This window comes from Anomaloglossus baeobatrachus, chromosome 5 (genome assembly GCF_048569485.1).
Source record: "Anomaloglossus baeobatrachus isolate aAnoBae1 chromosome 5, aAnoBae1.hap1, whole genome shotgun sequence".
Classification (NCBI taxonomy): domain Eukaryota; kingdom Metazoa; phylum Chordata; class Amphibia; order Anura; family Aromobatidae; genus Anomaloglossus; species Anomaloglossus baeobatrachus.
Window position 1 is genome coordinate 575,214,955 of NC_134357.1, and position 23,146 is coordinate 575,238,100.

At 47.9% G+C, this 23,146-nt stretch overlaps 1 protein-coding gene across 1 annotated transcript in view; it reads left to right on the forward strand.

Moving 5' to 3' along the window:
- LOC142313091 (uncharacterized) overlaps positions 1–23,146 on the forward strand; it is a 340,618-nt gene that overhangs the window by 22,264 nt on the left and 295,208 nt on the right. Inside the window, 3 exon segments of the mRNA XM_075352078.1 lie at positions 18,002–18,339; positions 19,187–19,367; positions 20,290–20,956. Coding sequence (XP_075208193.1) covers positions 18,002–18,339; positions 19,187–19,367; positions 20,290–20,956 — 1,186 coding nt within the window.

The window sequence follows — 23,146 nt, forward strand, 5'->3', positions numbered from 1 at the left end:
TGGAGAATGATGAGACACAGTTGTCCTCAGGTCAGCCTGAAACCTCCATTCCCGAAGATGTTGACCTTTAGGAATTTGAAGACGACCTGGTCGATGATGAGATGACTGATCCGACATGGAAAGGTGGCATGGATTGCGAGAGCAGCAGTGCAGAGGAGCATGTGCCCATATTCCGCAAAAAGGTTGTAAGACAAAGGGTTTTCACCACTGCCAGAAGTCAATCAACTGTGCACATGACAGCGCCACCTATGGCATCTCAGAGTCCAAGGGTCTGTGCACCACCTCAGCCATCTCAGAATCCAAGGGTCCGTGCTGCGATTGTGTGGGAGTTTCTTTTCCAAGAGTCCTTCGGACCAAATGGTTGCCATTTGTCAAATCTGTCAGACCAAGCTTAGCAGAGGCAGAAATACTTCCAGCTTGGGTACCTCCAGCATGAGAAACCATATGTTAGCCAAGCACACCACTAGGTGGTTGACAGCTCAAGGTGAAAAACACGATTTCCAGACTCAAAACTCTGCCATTTCCCCTGAGTTGCCTGCTTCCCAAACTGGTGTGCAAGAAGGTGGCGCTGATGCTTCCTTCTCCCAATCTGATGTTGGCCAAACTTAATCATCAACGACCACATCTTTCTTTGGTGTCCCAGCATTCCATTCAGTTGTCCATACCACAGACCTTCGAAAAGAAGCGAAAATACTCCATTACGCACCCAAGGGCAGAAACCATAACTGCACACATTGCACGATTGATAGCCCTTGAGATGTTGCTATATCGGCTTGTGGGAACAGAGGCTTTCTGCAACCTTTTGGCAGTGTTAGAACATCGGTACTCTGTGCCTAGCCACCACTATTTTTCTCGTTGTGCCGTCCCCGCGCTCCACAATCACGTCCGTAAACATCAAATGGGCTCTCACCAATACCATAACAGGGAAGGTCCACTTAACCACAGACACGTGGACAAGCGGAAGTGAACAGGGACGCTACATCTCACTGACTGCACCCTGGGTGAACCTGGTGGTGGCTGGTACAGAGTCTGAGCCGGCAACATCCCATATAGTTCCTACACCCAGAATAGCGGGGCCCACTTCAATCACAGTTTCAGTAGCCTCCTACACAGCAAAAACTCGCTCCTCCTACTCTTCATCTGGCTCCTGTGTATCCTCCTCAACATCCACCGGTGTCCAACCATTGACATCATTCCCCAGCTGGGATCTCTGCAGCACTGCCTCGGCTAAGCGGCAACACGCTCTACTGAAGCTCATCTGTATCGGTGACAAATCGCACGTGGCACCTGAGCTTTTGAAAGCAATAACTGAGCAGACAGATGAGTGGCTTGAGCCATTGGAACTCCGTCCAGGGATGGTAGTGTGCGATAACGGTCATAATCTGGTGGCGGCTTTAAAGCTTGGAAAGCTTGTACACGTTCCATGTATGGCCCATGTTGTAAATTTAGTAGTTCAGCACTTTCTGAAGAAATACCCTGGGATACCAAGGGTACAACGTACAACGGTACCAAGGGTACAACGTATTAGCGCCCATTTCTGCAAGTCATCTCCCTGTTTTGCTGGCCTGGTAGTGCTGCAGCAGTTCTCACACTTGGCTTGTCACAGACTAATATGTGACCTCCCTACGAGATGGAATTCAACCTATCATATGTTGGCCAGGATCCATGAGCAGCAGAGGGCAGTATCCCAATTCCAGCTGGAACATGCCCGTCAGACGCATCGACAATTTTGATTACTGTACCAACATTGTGAGCAGTGATGATGCTGTTATTAGCATTACCATTCCACTGATATGCTTATTGAAACGCTCTCTGGATGGTCTGACTGACCAAAGTGTTCATGCACCCGAGTTGTCTGTAGATCCAGACTTCATAATGGTTGCTAGTAATCCGCACAACCTCGGCCAACAAGCTAAGTCCACCTTTGCTCAGCATCATGAGGATGAGGAGAATGGTGAAGAACAGGAATGCTTTGAAATTGGTAACTAAGGGATTGACAACCCAACCTTCAGGGCTGTCCAGCATGGATGGCCTGAGGAGGTGCAGGAGGAGGAGAGAGAGACTGAGGAGGAGAGGAGGTTTAGGGAGACAGAATGTATTCTTAGCAGTGACACACAAAGGTTTCCAGTTCAGAGTCTGGGACACATGGCACAGTTCATGTCACACTGCATTTCTCATGACTGTCGGCTAGTCCACATTTTGGCAGACAACAAATACTGGTTATGTACTTTCCTTGACCCACGCTACAAAGACAAATTTGATTAGCTACTTGTGGAGGCAAATAAGGATTCTACTACAGAAACATTCAAGAGGGCTCTAGTGGAGCAGTTGATGAAACGATTACCCTCAAATCATGCTGGCATCAGAGGTAACGTGTCATCTCACGCAACAGGATTACAAGAGAGGGCTACGCATAGTAGGAGCAACACAGGCGGGGGGCTAATGTACAAAAACTGGTCCAAATTCCACAAACCGTCAACTTCGAATCAGATAACGGTTGGGGGAACTATGACAAGGAGGGAACAGTTAAGTAAGATGGTGAGGGACTATGTAGGTGACCATATCATCGTGTTTTCAAAGTCTACAGTTCCCTTTAACTATTGGGTTTCCAAGCTCAACACTTGGCCAGACCTCGCCTTATACGCTTTGGAAGTGCTAGCTTGCCCTGCTGTGTGTGTGCTGTCTGAGCGTGTTTTCAGCTCAGCGGGGTCAATAATAACAGATAGTCGCACATGACTATCCACAGAAAGTGCAGACAGTTTGATGATGATCAAAATGAACCATAGATGGATTTCCCCAGAGTATCTCAGGCCGCCTGTTAACAAGACCCAATAATAAGAGCACCAAAATTGGTATTTCTTAAGTTCAAAATAAGTTCCATTGTTTCTCATTCAAAACTATTTTGTCTTCTATCATCTAATGACACTGCATGACTAATCTAACTTGTTATGCTGCTGCGACGTAATTGTTTGGCCCAATCACCCAGGGTAATATTTTAAGCCTTTGTATATTATGCACTGGCACAACCACTGTCGAGGCTACACTGTCTAGAACAATTGGTCAGGCAGTCTCTATTTGTGTTCTTTATTGATGCTGTGCTCCATGGTGTGTTACACATGGCCCCCTAGAAAATCAGAATTTTTTTTAGCTCTTTGGCAAGTTATGCCCTGTTGCTTATCCTACCAATTTTTTAAAAAAAGCTGTTGAGAGTGCTTACTGATGCAGTGTTTCATCCGTGAAATAACTGCCACTTCCACAGTGCTGCATGCTTCACAAACTGTGGTCTTGGAACCTGCTTTTGGTCAGATGCAATCATCATCAACAACATCAGCTTCGATGTCCCAGCGTTCCGTTCAGTTGTCCATACCACAGACCTTCGAAAAAAAGCGAAAATACCCCGTTACGCACCCAAGGGCAGAAACCATAACTGCACGATTGATAGTCCTTGAGATGTTGCCGTAGCAGCTTGTGGGAAAAGAGGCTTTTCGCAACCTTTTGGCGGTGTTAGAAACTGAATTTATTAAACTCCTTGGCATGTTATGCCCTGTTGCAAATCCTATCAATTTCTAAAAATAAGCTCTTGGGAGCTGTTGGGAGTACCTTGTGATGCTGTGCTCCATGGTGCCTGAACCATTATCTTCTGGGGGAACTGAATTTATTAAACTTCTTGGCATGTTATGCCCTGTTGTAAATCCTACCATTTTTTAAAAAATAAGCTGTTGGGAGTACCTACTGATGCAGTGCTCCATGGTGTCTGAACCATTATCCCCTGGGGAAACTGACTTTATTAAACTCATTGGCACGTTATGCCCTGTTGCTTATCCTACCAATTTAAAAAAAAAAAAAAAACAAAAAAAAAACCTGTTGGGAGCTGTTGGGAGTACCTTCTGATGCTGTACTACATGGTCTTTGAACCATTCCCCCTGGGGAAACTGAATTTTTAGAAATCCTTGGTGTTAGCTAGTGGAATAAAGCCAGAGTTCCAGAGTGAAACTGCCACTTCCACGGTGCTGCATGCTTCACAAACTACGGTCTAGGAAGCAGGCGATGATGCTTCCTGCTCCCAACTTGCTTTTGGTCAGATGCAGTCATCATTTACGACATCAATTTCGATGTCCCAGCGTAGCTTTCATTTGTCCATAAAACATACATTTCTGAATCATTTGAATAGAATTTGAATAGAGGGCCACTGGAGCCAGTGGTGTTGGTGTAGGAGCAGGGCAAGGCCAACATCCAAATGGCCACATTGGCAATAGCACTGTAAAGTGTTATGGAGTACATATTCCAACTTTCACACTAATGATATAGGGGACGCAGAAAACTACAAATGACTGCCATCCCTCCCCAATTTATGTTACAGGGCCCACCTGAGAGCACTAAGAAGTCTGAGATTTGAGGACAGCCAGTGGCCCTTCCTACATTTGAGCAGAGGGCCACTTGTGCCGTTTGTGCTGGTGGAGGAGGAGAAGGGCAAGGTCAACATCCCAACGGGCACATTGTAGCTGACCTTTTTAAAGTGCTGTCAAATATGTCCCAAAGAAGGAGGTCCGACGTAAAATTATTCTGGATGATCACCCAATACCACTCACACTGGGGTCGGATGATGGACTTTATGTCCAGGTATTGGTCGATTCTCACTATTGACCCCATTTTGCAGAATTATTTACCCGATAGACCATCGGTTGCTGCTCGTAAAGCTAGAAACCTAAAAGACATATTGACATCTAGCCATTATGGCAAAAAAGATAAAACTATTCTTCCATTCGTGTCCTCCTCCTCTCTCCCATTGAGGACAAGATTTGGGTGCTCACCCTGTGGATCGTGTGTCGCGTGCCCCAATATTGATATGGCGACTGAGTTCTCTTCTTCTGATGGGAAGGTATTTTCCATCAAGAGAAAGATCAACTGCCTGTCTAAGGCGGTGGTATATTATGCCATTTGCTCATGTCATCTCATCTATGTCGGCCTTACCACACGGGCCTTGAAGGTCCGTGTGAGAGAACACGTCCGGGATATTCAGGCTGCCAGGGATGAGGAGGACATTGAGGGCCTGAAAACAATTCCCAGGCATTTTAAAAAATACCACAATTGTGATCACACTCTATTGAGGGTGCACGGGATAGATCAGATTGTCACAGGGGTTCGGGGTGGCAACATTAGTCACCTCCTCGCACAACGTGAAACAGAGTGGATATGGACCTTGAAAACTTTACAGCCTTGTGGGCTGAATGAATGCTTAAAGGGAACCTGTCATCAGAAATTTAGCTATCCACCTAAAAGTTTCCCCCTCTGCAGCTCCTGGGCTGCATTCTAGCAAGGTTCCTGTAGTTTTTCTTGCCCCTTTTAGCCCAAAATAAACACTTTATAAAGTAGTACCTGCTCGTATGTAAATTTTCTCATTTTTCCATGTGGGCGGTCTGTCTGGTGTCTGTGCCTGTCCTCCTACCGATTTACGCCCCCCCCAGAACGCAGAATTTCAAACCTCAAGACGCCGCCCCTGGGCGCCTGAGGTCCTGCGCATGCGCTCTGCTACCGTAGCGGGACAGTGCACAGCGTGCACGTGTGACCGCTGGTGACGGTATGCGCAGGCACGATGTTATGGGCGGCGCTGTGAGTGTCCTCAGCAAGTGCCGCCCATAACCTCGTGCGCGCACTTTCCTCTCTTCCTCCATCGTTCTGCGCCAGCGCTCGCTGGCGCGGTGACCCGACGTCACCTCCTCCCATCTATTTCCTGCTGCAGGGCAAGATGGGAGGAGGTGACGTCGGGTCACCGCGCCAGCGAGCGCTGGCGCAGAACGATGGAGGAAGAGAGGAAAGTGCGCGCACGAGGTTATGGGCGGCACTTGCTGAGGACACTCACAGCGCCGCCCATAACATCGTGCCTGCGCATACCGTCACCAGCGGTCACACGTGCACGCTGTGCACTGTCCCGCTACGGTAGCAGAGCGCATGCGCAGGACCTCAGGCGCCCAGGGGCGGCGTCTTGAGGTTTGAAATTCTGCGTTCTGGGGGGGGCGTAAATCGGTAGGAGGACAGGCACAGACACCAGACAGACCGCCCACATGGAAAAATGAGAAAATTTACATACGAGCAGGTACTACTTTATAAAGTGTTTATTTTGGGCTAAAAGGGGCAAGAAAAACTACAGGAACCTTGCTAGAATGCAGCCCAGGAGCTGCAGAGGGGGAAACTTTTAGGTGGATAGCTAAATTTCTGATGACAGGTTCCCTTTAAGTTTCGTATCCTTTCTGTAGCAGGTTATATCTAGCGGCCATCTTGCCCTCTGACTGTGGGGTGATGGTATATATATTTTTTATGTCCTAGTTTTGCGTCCTCGCTTTGCACTTGAGTGGGCTGGCTGTGGAGCAGGGCGTGATGTGCAGGACATGTGGACACACAGCAGGAAGTATCTTGTTGCCATATAAACGTACACACTATAGTAAACACATACCTCCCAACTTTTAAAGAAGGGAAAGAGGGACAAAGTTTGCGGCGTGCAGCGCGCGCTGCGGCAATTTTTAGGCCACGCCTCCTAATCACACCCATTTTACAAACAGCCACACCCACATCCACTCCCCATCTACACCCATCCAGCAAACTGAAACTGCAGAAGCTGTCCGTGATCACTCTGAGCCGCCACAGATCAGCAATGTGCAGAACAGGCAGGGAGTTAACTACAGGGTGTGCAGGTGGCTAGGACCCAGGGGGAGAGCTGAACAGGGTGTGCAGGCAGCTAGGACCCAGGAGGAGAGCTGAACAGGGTGTGCAGGCAGCTAAGACCCAGGAGGAGAGCTGAACATGGTGTGTAGGCAGCTAGGACCCAGGAGGAGAGCTGAACAGGGTGTGCAGGCAGCTAGGACCCAGGAGGAGAGCTGAACAGGGTGTGCAGGCAGCTAGGACCCAGGAGGAGAGCTGAACAAGGTGTGCAGGCAGCTAGGACCCAGGAGGAGAGCTGAACAGGGTGTGCAGGCAGCTAGGACCCAGGAGGAAAGCTGAACAGGGTGTGCTGGCAGCTAGGACCCAGGAGGAGAGCTGAACAAGGTGTGCAGGCAGCTAGGACCCAGGAGGAGAGCTGAATAGGGTGTGCAGGCAGCTAGGACCCAGGAGGAGAGCTGAACAGGGTGTTCAGGCAGCTAGGACCCAGGAGGAGAGCTGAACAGGGTGTGCAGACAGCTAGGACCCATGAGGAGAGCTGAACAGGGTGTGCAGGCAGCTAGGACCCAGGAGGAGAGCTGAACAGGGTGTGCAGCTAAGGGTATGTTCACACATCAGGTTTTTGCTGTGCGGCATAATCCGGCGCTTTGCGGGAAAAACGCATGTGTTTTGGTTTTTTTTTTTGCCGCCGGGTGCGGTTTTTCCTCATAGACTTTGTGCCGCATGTACTTGCGTTTGATCCATTTTTTTTCCAGATGCGGCAAAAATCGTCACTCCGGCGGCTGCACAGGACGCAGAGAGGAACGTTTTTGCCAGCGGCAAAAAAATGCATAGCGCCGGGTGCGGAGCTGTGCGGCATGGTGCATAATGAAAGTCTATGCGAGCCGGATACGGTGTCATGCTTCAAACGCCGGAAGCATGTACCGTATCCGGTTTTTACTTATGAGCATGCCCAGAAGTGATATAAATTCATTGCTTGTCAGAAAATCAATCAATCACTCACTCTCTCTCAAACTCACTCACTTACTGACTCACTCACTGACTCATTCACTCACTATCACCCACTCACCGATCACCGGCGCGGGGCTGCACGGCTGTCACACTGCTCCGGCGGCTTATCCTGATTTGAAAATGCCGGCCGCCCATTATTCAATCTCGTATTCACTGCTTTCCCCGGACACCGGCGCCTACGCGCCTATGATTAGTTGCAGTCAGACACGCCCCCACGCTGAGTGACAGCTGTCTCACTGCAACCAATCACAGCCGCCGGTGGGCGGGTCTATATTGTGCAGTAAAATAAATAAATAATTAAAAGAAAAACGGCGTGCGGTTCCCCCCAATTTTGATACCAGCCAAGATAAAGCAACACGGCTGAAGGCTGGTATTCTCAAGATGGGGAGCTCTACGTTATGGGGAGCCCCCCAGCCTAAAAATATCAGCCAGCAGCCGCCCGGAATTGCCGCATCCATTAGATGCGACAGTCCTGGGACTCTACCCGGCTCTTCCCGAATTGCCCTAGTGCGGTGGCAATCGGGGTAATAAGGGGTTAATCATGGCAAACGTCTAAGACACCCCCAATGATTAACCTGTAAGTGAAAGTAATTAAACACATACACCCAAAAAAATCCTTTATTTGGAATAAAAGACAAAAAAACACCCTCTTTCACCATTTTATTAAAATCCCCAAATACCCCTCCAGGTCTGACGTAATCCACAGAGGTCCCGCGACGCTCTCAGCTCTGCTACATGAAGCTGACAGGAACGACAGTAGTACACCGCCTCTCTCTATCAGCTCCACGCAGCAACTGAAGGGAGTCGCGCTATCAGCGGTGACGTCACTGAGGTAATGCCGGGTTGTGTGCAGTGATTATGCGTGCAGGGTAGTGCCGGCGTGTGCGGTGACAATGCGTGACAATGAGTGACAATGAGTGCAAGGGTGTGCGGTGATGATGTGTGCGGGGTAGTGCCGGCGTGTGCCGTGATGATGCGTGCGGTAGTGCAGGGGTGTGCGGTGATGCTGCATGCGTGGTAGTGCCGGCGTGTGCGGTGATGATGCGTGCGGTAGTGCAAGGGTGTGCGGTGATGATGCGTGCGGTTGTGCAGGGGTGTGCGGTGATGATGCGTGCGGTAGTGCAGGGGTGTGCGGTGATGATAGATGCGGTAGTGTAGGGGTGTGCGGTGATGATTCGTGCGGTAGTGCAGGGGTGTGCGGTGATGATGGATGCGGTAGTGCAGGGGTGTACAGTGATGATAGATGCTGTAGTGCAGGGGTGTGCGGTGATGATGCGTGCGGTAGTGCAGGGGTGTGTGGTGATGGATGCGGTAGTGCAAGGGTGTGCGGTGATGATGCGTGCGGTAGTGCAGGGGTGTGCGGTGATGATGGATGCGGTAGTGCAGGGGTGTGCGGTGATGATGCGTGCGGTAGTGCAGGGGTGTGCGGTGATGATGGATGCGGTAGTGCAGGGGTGTGCGGTGATGACGCGTGCGGTAGTGCAGGGGTGTGCGGTGATAATGCGTGCTGTAGTGCAGGGGTGTGCGGTGATGTTGCGTGCGGGGTAGTGCCGGCGTGTGCTGTGACAATGCATGCGGTAGTGCAAGGGTGTGCGGTGATGATGCGTGCGGGGTGGTGCCGGCGTGTGCTGTGATGATGCGTGCGGTAGTGCAGGGGTGTGCGGTGATGATGGATGCGGTAGTGCAGGGGTGTGCATGGTGATGCGTGCGGTAGTGCAGGGGTGTGCGGTGATAATGCGTGCTGTAGTGCAGGGGTGTGCGGTGATGTTGCGTGCGGGGTAGTGCCGGCGTGTGCTGTGACAATGCATGCGGTAGTGCAAGGGTGTGCGGTGATGATGCGTGCGGGGTGGTGCCGGCGTGTGCTGTGATGATGCGTGCGGTAGTGCAGGGGTGTGCGGTGATGATGCGTGCGGTTGTGCAGGGGTGTGCGGTGATGATGCGTGCGGTAGTTCAGGGGTGTGCGGTGATGACGGATGTGGTAATGCAGGGGTGTGCGGTGATGATGCGTGCGGTAGTGCAGGGGTGTGCGGTGATGATGGATGCGGTAGTGCAGGGGTGTGCGGTGATGATGTGTGCGGTAGTGCAGGGGTGTGCGGTGATGATGCGTGCGGTAGTGCAGGGGTGTGCGGTGATGATGGATGCGGTAGTGCAGGGGTGTGCGGTGATGATGCGTGCGGTAGTGCAGGGGTGTGCGGTGATGATGCGTGCGGTAGTGCAGGGGTGTGCGGTGATGATGCGTGCGGTAGTGCAAGGGTGTGCAGTGATGATGCGTGCGGTAGTGCAGGGGTGTGCGGTGATGATGGATGCGGTAGTGCAGGGGTGTGCGGTGATGATGCGTGCGGTAGTGCAGGGATGTGCGGTGATGATGGATGCGGTAGTGCAGGGGTGTGCGGTGATGATGCGTGCGGTTGTGCAGGGGTGTGCGGTGATGATGCGTGCGGTAGTGCAGGGGTGTGCGGTGATGATGCGTGCGGTAGTGCAGGGGTGTGCGGTGATGATGCGTGCGGTAGTGCAGGGGTGTGCGGTGATGATGGATGCGGTAGTGCAGGGGTGTGCGGTGATGATGCGTGATCAGCACTGGGGACATTCATTACCTTAGCAGCAGCACAGAGACTAGCGCGCTCTGCTCTGTAATGCTCACGACACGTGTTAGGATGGTAGGAGGGAAAAGCAGCGAGGCGGGGAGAGAGTGGGTGGGCGGAGCCACGTGATACGAACCTCCCGCCCGGGGCAATGGGACAAACTCTGCAAAGCGTGATAGTCGGGACGGTTGCAAGGTATGTAAACATCAGAGGCTGTGTGTTAATGCGTCCACGTGTTGTGTGTGACGTCCTGCTGTGTGCCCACTCCCCCTCATCTCTTCCGGCCATTCACTATTACATTCATTTGAATAGGCTGGCTCCTGATGTGTGACGTGTGGGACACGTGGGCATGGGGCAGGAGCCATCTGGAGTTGTGATTTTCACTCCGAGGTGCACGCCCACGCTACATCCCATACGTACATCACATGCAGGTCTAATAGTCACGCCTCCCTCCCCTGTTTCTATGTAAGTGATGTGATGCCGACGTCATGGGACTTCCGGCACCACGCTGTTCAATGGGGAGGATAGAAACTTTTTTTCACAAGTGTTGACCAATGACAGTGGGCGTTACATTTTATCATGGAGGGGCATTATGTATTGTGAGTTTTGATTGGTTCAGATCGACATGGATCTGATTGGAAGGCTACCATTTATAAGCATGCACCCTTTAACTTGTAACCACCCCCGGAAGAAGGATTAACACCGAAACCTATAGGTCGGGGCCTGGATCCCTCATTTCACATCTAGGTACGTTGGGCTGCACACCGCTGTGACCTCACATCGATGTACCTTGATCTGTATATTGCTGTATGGACTATTGTATTTACTGTTATGGTCACGGTGGGGCATTGCCTGTTTGTCAGCTCATTTTCAGTGTGGTCCTGCATGCCAATGTGTTGTGAGGGCGCCATATGCTGGCGTATACCGTGTGACTCTACGGTTCTTTACATTCTATGTACTTTTTCCTGCTTGCTATAATGCTTTCTTAATATTTAATAAAATTATTTATACACTTTTTGCAACTAAGTCGTTGTACAGAATCTTTCTTTTCTTTTTAAATGCGATATGGTGCCTGCAATGTATTTCAACTTTTCCAAAATTCAAATATTGCTCCTTCCATTTGTCCAAACAGAGGTTTTTGACCACATGCGGGGTATCCCTGTGCTCATAAGAAATTGGATGACAAACTATGGTGTGCACTTCTTGGTGTTGCCTTTTGAAAAAGTGAGAAATTTGGTGCTGAAGCAACATTTTTGTAATGGAAATTAAATTTTTCAATATGACGACCTAATAGTATCAAACTCTGTGAAGTACCTATGGGTTCAAAATGTTCACCATATCCCTAGATAAAATCCTTGAGGGGTGTAGTTTCCAGAATGGGGTCACTTGTGGGGGGTTTCTGCTGTTTAGGTAACTTAGGGGCCCTACAAATGCTACATGGTGCCTGCAATCTATTTCAGTCAAATTTATGTTTGCTCCTTCTGTTCCGGCTCCTCCCATTTGTCCAAACAGCGGTTTCTGACCATATGTGGGGCTTCAGCACGCTCAGAAGAATAAATTTTGGGGTCCATTTTGTTGTGTTATTTCTTCTAAAAGTGAATAAATTCGGGTTAAAGCAACATTTTTAGGCAAAATGATAATTTTTTTCTCATTCCCCATCGCTTTAGTTCCTGTGAAGCACCTGAAGGGTTAATAAACTTCTCGATGTGGTTTTGAGCACTTTGAGGAGTGCAGTTTTTAAAATGGGGTCACTATTGGGCATTTTCTGCCACCTCGGCCTCTCAAAGTCACTTCATATGTGATGTGGGCCTTAAAAAAAAATGTTTTTGTAAATTTTGTTGGAAAAATGTGAAATTCTGATGAACTTTGACCCCTTCTAACTTCCTAACCCCAAAAATGATGTATCAAAACTGGTACTGATGTAAAGTGACATGTGGGGAATGTGATTTATTATCTATTATCCTAAATTTATAACTATCCTGAACCACAATATGTGAGGAAAAAAACAATGCCAGAATCACCAGGATCCGAGGAAGCTCCAGAGTTATCACCTAATAAAGTGACACTGGTCAGAATTACAAAAAAATGGCTTTTTATGATGACACTGACGTTGGATTCTTATTATTTTTTCTGCGTTTTTTTGGGGGGGGGGGGGAAGGGTTTACAGCTTTTTAGCAACAAAAATAAAACCAATACACTACACTGCAGTGTTGAGCTCGGATGTGAATACACTGGAAAGCACCAACAAAAATGATAAAACTGGAACAAAAATGGGCATCAAAGTGGCATCGAAGGGCACTATGGAAAGGGTTAATGACTCCACACTGTATTGTGATTGTTTTACATTTGTTGTTAAACCTGTGAAAAATAACCTGAAAAAAAATCCAAATAAGAAACCGACTTCAGTCCCGAATAAGAAACTGGACCAATAAGAAACCAACTTCAGCATCGAGTTTTTATTGCTGATGTCGAGCGATACTGGTGTGAAAATAAGGGAAATGTCTGTTATTACCACATTCCGTATTTTTCGGATTATAAGACGCACTTTTCCTCCCAAAACTTTGGGAAAAAAATTAGGGGTGTTTCTTAAAATCCAAATATAGCATCTGTGTGGCCGGCAGCAGGCATCTTTGCGACCAGCATCTGTGTGGCAGGCGACGGCAGGCGTCTGGGCGGCCAAGGGCGGGTAGTACTTCAACTAATGGTGCCCAGAGTCGCCGCATGCACAGATGGAAATCTCAGCTCAAGCTCTCAATAGCGCAGCGCCGACTCCGGCCGCCATTTCTTTGAAACCTCAGTGCAGAGAAGAGCAGAGCCCGATGCCCCAGGACAAAGCAGAGCCCGGTGCCCCATGAAAGAGCAGAACTCGCCGTACCAGGATAGAATAGTGCCACAGCCCGCAGTGAGTATCTGGGTCCTCCTCTGCACCACCCGCAGCATCGCCTACTCCAGCACTACCCTTGCCTCCTGTGACCACCGCTACCACTTCCCTCCGGTAAGACACCACCGGATTATAAAACGGACCCCATGTTTTTTTTCTTTAAATTTGGGGTGCGTCTTATAATCCAATGCGTCTTATACAACGAAAAATACAGTATATACCCTGCCCCCCCTACAGTGACTAACAAGCCGCTCAGCATTAGAACCTGCTGTCAGTCAGTGCTGAGAGCGCGTATACAACCACAGATCACTGTATACTGAGCAATGACTAAAACCTCATCTGAGCCATCCCTATGACTGAAAGCCGGACACTGTCATATTATATGTTTATGACCACATGTAAATATTTCTTAGCTATTTTGTAACACTTATTATTTTGTATATGTGGCTGTTTTCTTTACCTGATTGGAGCTAATAAGATTTGGATTGACAGTGGTATCTTCCTATATTTCACACATTTGGGGGGGAGAGTAGTTCTGTATTTAAGTATTTGTTATTTTCATCTTACTTCCCTTATAAGTGGGGCTGATATAATGACTCAGCAGTGATCACATAACCTCTGTGTATGGGGGAGAAGGCACCATCAGCTTTTTCTACACTGTTTTCATGAAACCCTGAAAATAAGCCCTAGTACGATTTTTGGGAATTTTTTGAGTATACATAAAATATAAACCCTTGTTCTGTCTTCCCTACATGGGACCTGAGGCGTGTGAAGCTTGACGGGCAGCTAAACCTTTATCCACCATAGGTTAATAGGGAGACTGCTGCTTGAAGTCTGTTTTTATTAAACATTAATAAATGTGTTTGGTGAAACTAGGACCTGAACTTGACTTAAACTTCATTTGAAGTCATTAGGCAGTTTGCGTCTCCACCCACATGCAGCCATAAACAGATCACTTCCACAGGAGAGTTGGTGGGGTTTTTCTATTTTTTTTTGGGGGGGTGCACACTACTTCCGATCATGCTGTTGTTACCCCCAGTGCGAGCCGATAAACACTGCAGGCGGCTCACACCGGGCTGAGCACCGAGCGTACCTGAGCACAGCGATGCTCGCGAGAGTGGTTTGCAACATACGTAAAGCATCCGATCTCCGCACTTTCTTGGAAAAGTCTGAGTTTGTACTGAACACTGAACTTCAGGTTCACTCATCTATAGTGGTGAATAAAAATCACTTTTGTAGAAAAAATCAGTTTCTGTTGCCAATTTCTGACATCAGTAACATTATTCTTTTTGCGTCGATGGAGTTGAGTGAGGACTTGTTTTTTGCTTGATGAGCGAAATTTTCATTGATACCATTCTAGGTGCAATATGGATAATTCATCACTTTTCATTGTATTTATATTGCTATAAAAATAATGTGCTACTTTTATTGGTCGGTTTTATTACTTAGCACATTTCATGTAGAATTTTTTTTTCCTACTCAAGTGATATCTTACCTCCATTATTATCTGCAGTATTTTACATATCAGCTCATCTCCTTCCCATTCAGGTCCTTATAATATTGGATCCTCTCAGTGGAGAGATCTTCTATATAAGAGAATTCTCCTGCTTGCCCCGTGAAGGATGGATATGGACAGGGACAAGATGGCGGAGAGGATATTACACCTCACCCTAGAGATCCTCTTCCGGCTTACTGGAGAGGTGAGAGATTCTGATGACGTCACATTACATCATTCTTATCTATGGGAATAACAGATGGACAGAACTGGAGAGGTGAGGACTCTGGAAATGTCTGTAGTGAGATTTATTACTGTGTCTCTCCATAACCAGGATTACACAGTAGTGAAGAAGACCTCTAGTGAGCGCTGTCAGGCCCCTGTGTCTGAGGGATGGGAAAGACCCCTGAGCCCAATCACGGGGCCTCCACCTCACCCCCCGATACATGAGGACATCAATGACCAGAAGATCCTAGAACTCACCTACAAGATGATTGAGCTGCTGACTGGAGAGGTGACACTGCTGGGAATGCTGGGACATTATACAGTAACGCTATGAAGGGATCGGGGGTGACGGTATCATTGTATGTGTCAGGTTCCTATAAGGTGTCAGGACGTCACCGTCTATTTCTCCATGGAGGAGTGGGAGTATTTAGAAGGACACAAAGATCTGTACAAGGACGTCATGATGGCGGTTCCCCAGCCCCTCACATCACCAGGTAATAGACAGGACTAAATACACACGGCCTATAATTATCTGTATGTAAGGAATGAATTCAGTCTCTGTATGTGTCTCCTCCAGGTCTATCCAGTAAGAGGACAACACCAGAGAGATGTCCCCGTCCTCTTCTCCCACAGGACTGTAAACAAGAAGATCCCGATGTTCCTCAGGATGTGTTTCCTCCAGTTCTATCCAGTAAGAGATATCTACTCATGTACTTTCTGCACTTATTTTGTGTTTACATTTTTAGATTTTCTGCTCTGTTTTTTTTCAGCTGTATTTTCTTTGCTTCTGCTTCTTCTGCTGTTTGTTTCTAGTGCCTTCTCTATGTTGTTATGAAGGCAACTCAAAAACCTGCAGAGGGTTCATGATACCCTATTTCCCCGAAAATAAGACCTAGCATGAATTTACGGGATTTGTGGAGGATACTTGAAAAATAAGCCCTACTCCAAAAATAAGCCCTTGTTACAGTCAGGGCCAGCTTTGGGAACCCCATCAGTGTTATTCTGAGACCTCTGATGACTTCAAACTCATGTGACATGATGTAACGAAAGGTCTCCTAATTGCAAGAGTCTAAAGAACTGAAAAGAGGACAGGCTGGCATGCAGGACTGGCATTAGGGGAAGGGAGAACAAACTAGGCAATTTCACAGGCCCCATTCTCCTAGGGACCCCAGTGTTTATATGCTGATTTATAGGACTGCTTAAAACCTTTTTGACATCACGTCATGTGACCAAAGGTCTTAATTGCAGGGGTCTAAAGGTGAAGAGGAGACAGGCTGGTGTGTGTGTGTGTGTGTGTGTGTGTGTGTGTACATGCCAATTTTAAACAGCTTTGCCAAAATGAGCAAAGCTCGGCCAGAACAAGGGTGTGATACCTTCACTTCTCTAATTCGTAACAAACTGCGACATTCCTTATGCCAAAAATCTCACTCCAGTCCCTGACGTAATTTTTAAGTGTACATCGTCACAATCGTTGTCCCGGACAACCCCGTTAAATATCTGGCATCTGTCTGTTACTATTTTATTTTCGAAAAAAAATCTCTTTGAAAATGTCTATGTTGTGGATCAATGTTGCAAGGAGATTTTTGCAGATTTTGCCAACTGTCATGCCAGCGTCAGGATCTATGGAAATGATAGATTCTTGTACGTTGCATGTTAACTTCTCTGATGTCTGTGAGCAGTACAGGGAGACTCAGGCTTCGAACCATAGACTTGGGCAGGCTAACAGAGTTATTCTCTGCGGGGCTGCTTGTTAATGTCTTTGATCACATGCTGTAGAGGAGAAGGTATCATTTGCTCCCCTCCTGTATATGCTGGCTGGATTATTTCATTAATGCCAGCTATAGCTTACCTACTGGTCAGGTGTTGTGATCCAGACTTACGGGTGGTTGTGTGTATTATTACTGTGAGCTGTTGTGGTGTTAACCCTTGTTGTCTTTTTGTTGCTGCCTTCCTGCTCTTGCTTTTCTCCTTAGTCTTTCACTATTTATTTCTGTGAGTTTTTAATGTGTTTCATCTGTCTTAATCTGTGTTTCCCGTCTGTCTTATTCTGTGTTACCATCATATTCCTGCCCCTTCCTTCCCCGGGGGATTACAGATTAGATCTCATCAGCAGAATAGTAAGGCACGAGACTCCAGCATCTCCATCTTCAGGGGTAATCCAGAGGTTAGGAATAGCTTAAGGTCACCTAGCGTGAGAAAAGCGGGGGGCGTGGCTATGTAGCCAAGCAGAACGGTCGCAGGCTAGAGGGGCTCCCATGATCTGGACTTAAAATCCTGCAATATACCTGGCAATCAGTCCCCAATCGACAGCCAGCTCTTCCTCCTGCAAGGAGAAACTCACCTACAGCCCAGCAACTCCACTGGAACTTTCCCCAGGCTTCTGGCAGTGGTGGTGAAGATCTGTGAGTCTGGAGAGGGAGACACGGTGGCCATTTTGCCTGCATGCTGCCAGCTCTGCAGAGTGTGTGCAGCGTCCTCCAGATCTGACAATTGGAGACCTACTCTCCACGGAGATAAAAAGGATCCGACTGGAGCAATCAGCTGTGCTCAGGAGAGCAGTGGGTGACCTTGAAACCGGAGACACAGTGAGTGCTGGAGGATATTTACATTACAGGCCACAGGCTGGCAGTCAGCATGAGGCAACTTTACATAGGCTAGCAGCGGTGAAGGGACTTTAACCCCATATGTGCTGGAGGATCTGTGGTGTGTGCCCTGAAAAAAGGGACCCACGGTTCTTCCCCAGACACACAGTACACCTCTAAGAATTCCTCTCCCCCCTCCCATCCCCCACAGTATAACCCAGCTACAAACTGCTAGCCACATATAATACAGGGGCTTGGATTGGGGACCCTCATCGCTGATACCTAACTCCATTGTTGTCATCCAGCTACTGGGAGGTGGGCAGGAGGCCACAAACACCCTCTCCCTGATTACATATATACCTGGAGAGGTATCATGAGCCCCCCCAAGAACTCAGGAGCCGCTGACAAGCTCAAGGAATTTGCTAGAGGGAACCCCTCAGACACCCCCAGAGCTATGAGGGCTACTTCTCACAAGGGTTCAGAGAACCATGGGGATCAGAAATCAACAGCAGAGGATAAAGGAGGCCAAGATGATCTGACCCTGAGATAAGTATATGAACAATTGTTATAGGCGATATCCACGTGTAAAACCTCTCTTTCGGGGAAGATTGAGGAGGTACGCATGGAGATGGGCCTCTTACGTCAGGATCTGCAGACCCTGAAAACACGTACCACTGAAGTCGAGACAAGGGTATCTGACCTAGAGGATAAAATTACACCACTGGCCACTAAACTGACAAAGGTGGCTGGGTCCATGAATTCGTGGCGCCAGAAAGCGGATGACTTGGAAAATCGTATGCGCCGCAATAACATCAGAATAATTGGGCTGCCTGAGAAATCTGAGGGTCAACAACCGGAAAACTTCCTGGAGGAGTGGCTCTTGGGGACGAGTTTTCATCCACCTTCGCGGTTGAGAGAGCACATAGGGTCCCGACCAGGCCCTTACCTCCGGGTGCGCCACCGCGGCCATTCTTAGCACGACTTCTCAATTGTAAGGACAGGGATACAACTCTCCGTTTGGCTAGACTGAAGGGCCCACTCAAATACAACAACACCACTCTTTCAATCTTCCCGGACTTCTCTGTGGACCTCCAGAAACAAAGAGCTCATTTCCTGGAGGTGAAACAGAAGCTCAGGGACAGACACATTGCATATTCCATGCTATACCCTGCACGGCTCCGCATAGTACATGAAGGATCCTCATTATTTTTCTCCACTCCCTCGGAAGCAGAGGACTGGCTCCGGCTCCACCCGGGGTCGGGGAACAAAGGGCGTTGAGATTGTGCTCAAATGGCGGAGGTTTTTTTCCTTTGGGGCTCCCTCCTTACTGTGACTCCCTCTCTCTACTGTCGTTTCTCTTAAGCTATTCTGGACTTTTTTGTGTCTCGGGGCTGGAGAAATGTGTTGGGGTCTGGATGCTGGCAGAATGGGAGCCCTGAATCTTGCGCTCCCACACCACCTATACTAGGACACTGTGTTCAGTGACGGTATCCCCATTGGTAATTGGGATGCTTAATAGGACTCCGAGAAGAGGCTCCGGAGCTTGTTGCTGTTTTTTTTTGGTTAACAGTTATATGGTTATTAACCCCGCTTTTTTACAGGGATATCCATAATGCTGCTGGTGTGCTAAATATATTTTATTGTAAGATAAGATGTGGCCGAGAGAAATCTGAAAAAGAGGCTGAATGCTGGGGGAGGAGTCCTTTCTGCGGCATACAAGATCTACATACTTGTATCTGTGATTCTGGTCATATAGAGGCAAGACGTATAACATGGGGTCAGAATTAGTTTTTACAACATGGAACGTCCGTGGCCTTGGGTCACCCAAAAAGCGGGTTAAGATCTTTTCCCAAATCAGGCGTTGTGGGGCTCAGCTGGTGACGTTGGTCGAAACCCACCTCACAAGGGACACTGCTAAGGTGGTGAAGAAACCATGGGTACAATGGGTGGCACATACATTTCACACCAGCTATTCTAGGGGAGTTTCCCTTTTGGTACATAGATCTGTCCGGTGGGAAGCCAAGGTGGTTAGAAGAGACCCGGAAGGGAGGTTTGTATTTGTATTTGCATCTATAGATTCCAGGGACTATGTTCTATTATGTATTTATAATCCCCCACCTGCCCATACTTCAGTTCTCAAACAAGCGCTAAGCTTCGCCCTTAATTATCCGGATGCGTATATCCTATGTATGGGGGACTTTAACTTAGTGGTCGACGAGGACTTGGATAGGTTTAGGCTAGATGGGGGGGGGGCGGTCCGCGACCTCGACTTTGACTGACCTAAGACAGTGCATAGAGGGAGGAGGGTGGGTGGACCTCTGGAGGCTGCGACATCCTAATACACGGGAGTTCACCTGCCATTCTTCCACGAGACGCACATTTTCCCGTCTGGACTATATTTTTGGGTCGAGCAACGTAGCAACCTGGGTAGATAATGTGGTCCATGGGGTAAGGGGTATTTCAGACCATTGTCCGGTGACCCTGACTCTTAAATTTGACAAGACTATTAATAGACCTTCCTGGCGGCTAAATCCCTTTTGGCTCAAATTAATTGATCAAAGTGACAGAACCCCGCTTCAACTAGAGGAATTCTTGGCAGCCCACCCTAAATCCCGAAATAACTTGGTGTGGGATACCCTAAAAGCTTATCTTCGTGGGTGTCTGTCCTCGACTATTACATATATAAAACGGCTGACTAAACAAGAAGACGAAGAAATCGAGGGGCGACTTAGGACCCTAGAGGCAAGGTATATATCAAACCCGACAGAGGGGAATAGGACGGAATGGTTACATTCATATAGATCGTATGTGCAACACTCAGAGACCAAGTCTAAGCGTAAACTGTTTTTTACTCAGCAGTCATATTTTGAGTTGGGGAACCAGTCAAGTAAATTGTTGGCATATATGGTTAGACAGCAAAACGCTTCTAATACAGTACTGGGTATACGAGAAGCTGATGGTACGATTGCCACATCCCCAGCAGACATTTTACAACGTTTCTGCACCTTTTATAAAACACTTTATAGCTCCAGAAGCGTTCATGGAACCCAGGACTGCTTAGACTATCTTGCAGATTTAGAGTTCCCCACTTTGAGTCAGGCACAGTGCGAGCTCCTAGATGCAGATATTACAATAGAAGAGATAACTACGGCCATATCTGAGATGGCAAGGGGGAAGGCCCCGGGCCCGGATGGCTTTCCTATAGAATTCTATGTCAAGTATTCGGAGACCCTGGCCCCGGTTCTTCTGGAAGTTTTCTCGCATTTCTCTGATGGTGGCTTGTTGCCTGCTTCCTTCTATGAGGCACATATTATTGTTTTGAAGAAAGAGGGAAAGGACCCTTTGGAGTGTGGATCCTATCGACCTATATCATTAGTTAATGTTGATTATAAGATCTTCACCAAAATATTGGCATCCCGGCTCAACTCTGTCATACTGGACATAGTACATCCGGATCAGACCGGCTTTATGCCAGGGAAAAATACCTCTATAAATATTAGACGGGTCCAGTCTATAGTGCAGTACAGTACATTGGTTCCAGATAACGAGTGGGCCTTGGCTTCGCTGGATGCGGCCAAGGCATTTGACTCGGTGGAATGGCCTTTTTTATCAGCTTGTCTCCAGAGGTTTGCTTTTGGCCCAAAGTTCAGTAACTGGATTCACATGTTATATAGATCCCCTACAGCTAGACTCATAGTCAATAACGCATCATCTGCACCTTTTTCTTTGGGACGGGGTACACGTCAAGGGTGCCCTTTGTCTCCTGCCCTATTTGCCTTAGTTATTGAGGCCTTGGCAATTCGGATCCGTACTCATCCATCTATCACGGGAATTACCATAGCAGATCGCACAGACACAATTGGCCTATACGCAGATGATATGGTTGTCTTCATGGATAGGGCACGTGCCACTTTGCCAGTCGTCATTGAAGCTATAAATAGATTTGGAGAATTCTCCAGCCTTTATATTAACTGGGACAAGTCAGCCCTAATGTCATTAACACATGGGTCAGAGGTCCCGATGGATGATGTGTCACCCTTGCCTGTTGTATCTAGCTTCAAATATTTAGGTATACATATTCAGAAAGACCACACAATGGATCTTAAGATGAATATATTACCACTTTTAGATCATGTCAAACTTAAGTGTAACTTATGGGGAAAATTGCCACTCTCCGTGGTCGGAAGGATAAATTTAATTAAAATGATTTTGCTTCCTAAGCTTAGCTATGCTCTGCAACATAGTGCGGTGCTGGTGCCCAGGTCCTTCTTCTCCACACTTAACTCACTCACCTCATCCTTTATTTGGGGGAAGGCTCGGCCCAAACTCCGGATGTCCATCCTACAGAGATCTAAGTCATTGGGAGGGATGGCCTTACCAGAATTTTTCCTATACTATTTAGCAGGACAACTCAAGATGCTGGGTACATGGATGCTGGACTGCCAGCTGCCTAACTCGGAGGATCATTTGGCACGTGCGGTAGGAGCAGACTGTCTGTTGGGCTTTCTGGAGTCGGACAGGGCGAATGTCCCGAGGCTGTTGCCTATTTTAAGGTTGGCACGATCAGTGTGGCAACAAGCCAAAAAAGTAACGCGCTTTGAGGGGGCAGTGGCAGAGCTTCCGTTATGGGGCAATGGTTACTTTCCCACCCTAAAGGACCACCCGTCGGCACAGTTTTGGATAGCTCATAAAGTCCTCGAGTTGGGAAATCTTTATGTCTCGGGAACTGCTGTCTTTAAATCTTTTGGGGAGATACAAACTGATTATAACGTTCCACGCTCACAATTCTTTAGGTATCTGCAGCTCCGTACAGCGATTCAATCTCACCTGCGGAGAACAAGGTCTGGGGCATTGATATCGTCGTTCCCAATGATAGGCATACTGAAGTCACAGGGGCCCCGGGGTATGATTTCAGCTATCTATACACACCTGTTATCGGTTGGAGTGGAATCGGTGCCGTTGCCGGTACAGGATAAGTGGAGGCTCCTAATTCCCTCTCTACAGGGAGAGGAGTGGGATGAGGTACTGGAGTCTCCAACTATGGTATCTCCGTCCATCAACAATAGATTGATACAATGCTATTTTATACATCAGGCATACTTAAGGGTATGTGCACACGTTGCTTTTTTTTCAGCGCGGAAAAAAACGCACCCTCTGGCAGAGGGGAGAATTGTAAACAATGCTTTTTTGAGAAAAAGGCATCGAAAACGCATGCGTTTTTCATGCGTTTTTCATGCGTTTTTTTAGGTGCGTTTTTTAAGACTTGTCAGTGTTAATAAAGTTGGTTGAACACAGACCTTTGGAAAAAAAAACCTGTGATGTAATTTCCTTCTCCACATTCTGTTTGGATAAATGGGAGGGCTTGGAATGGAAGGAGCACCATTTGAATTTTGGAAAAGTTGAAATAAACTTAGCGCACCATGTCACATTAGCAGAGCCCCTTGGGTACCTATACGTCAGAAAACCCCCACAAGTGACCCCATTTTGGAATCTGCACCCCTCAAGGATTTTATTCAGGAGTATATTAAGCATTTTGAATCTACAGCTACTTCACCCAAAATGTTGCTGTAGCAACAATATTCTCACTTTTAGGCCCGTTTCACACGTCAGTGAAAAACAGTGACGTTTTTCACTGGCGTGTAAAACATGCACATGTCCCTCCGTGTGCCGTGAATCACGGCACACATGGGTTGTCTAAGTGCAATCCGGGCTCCGT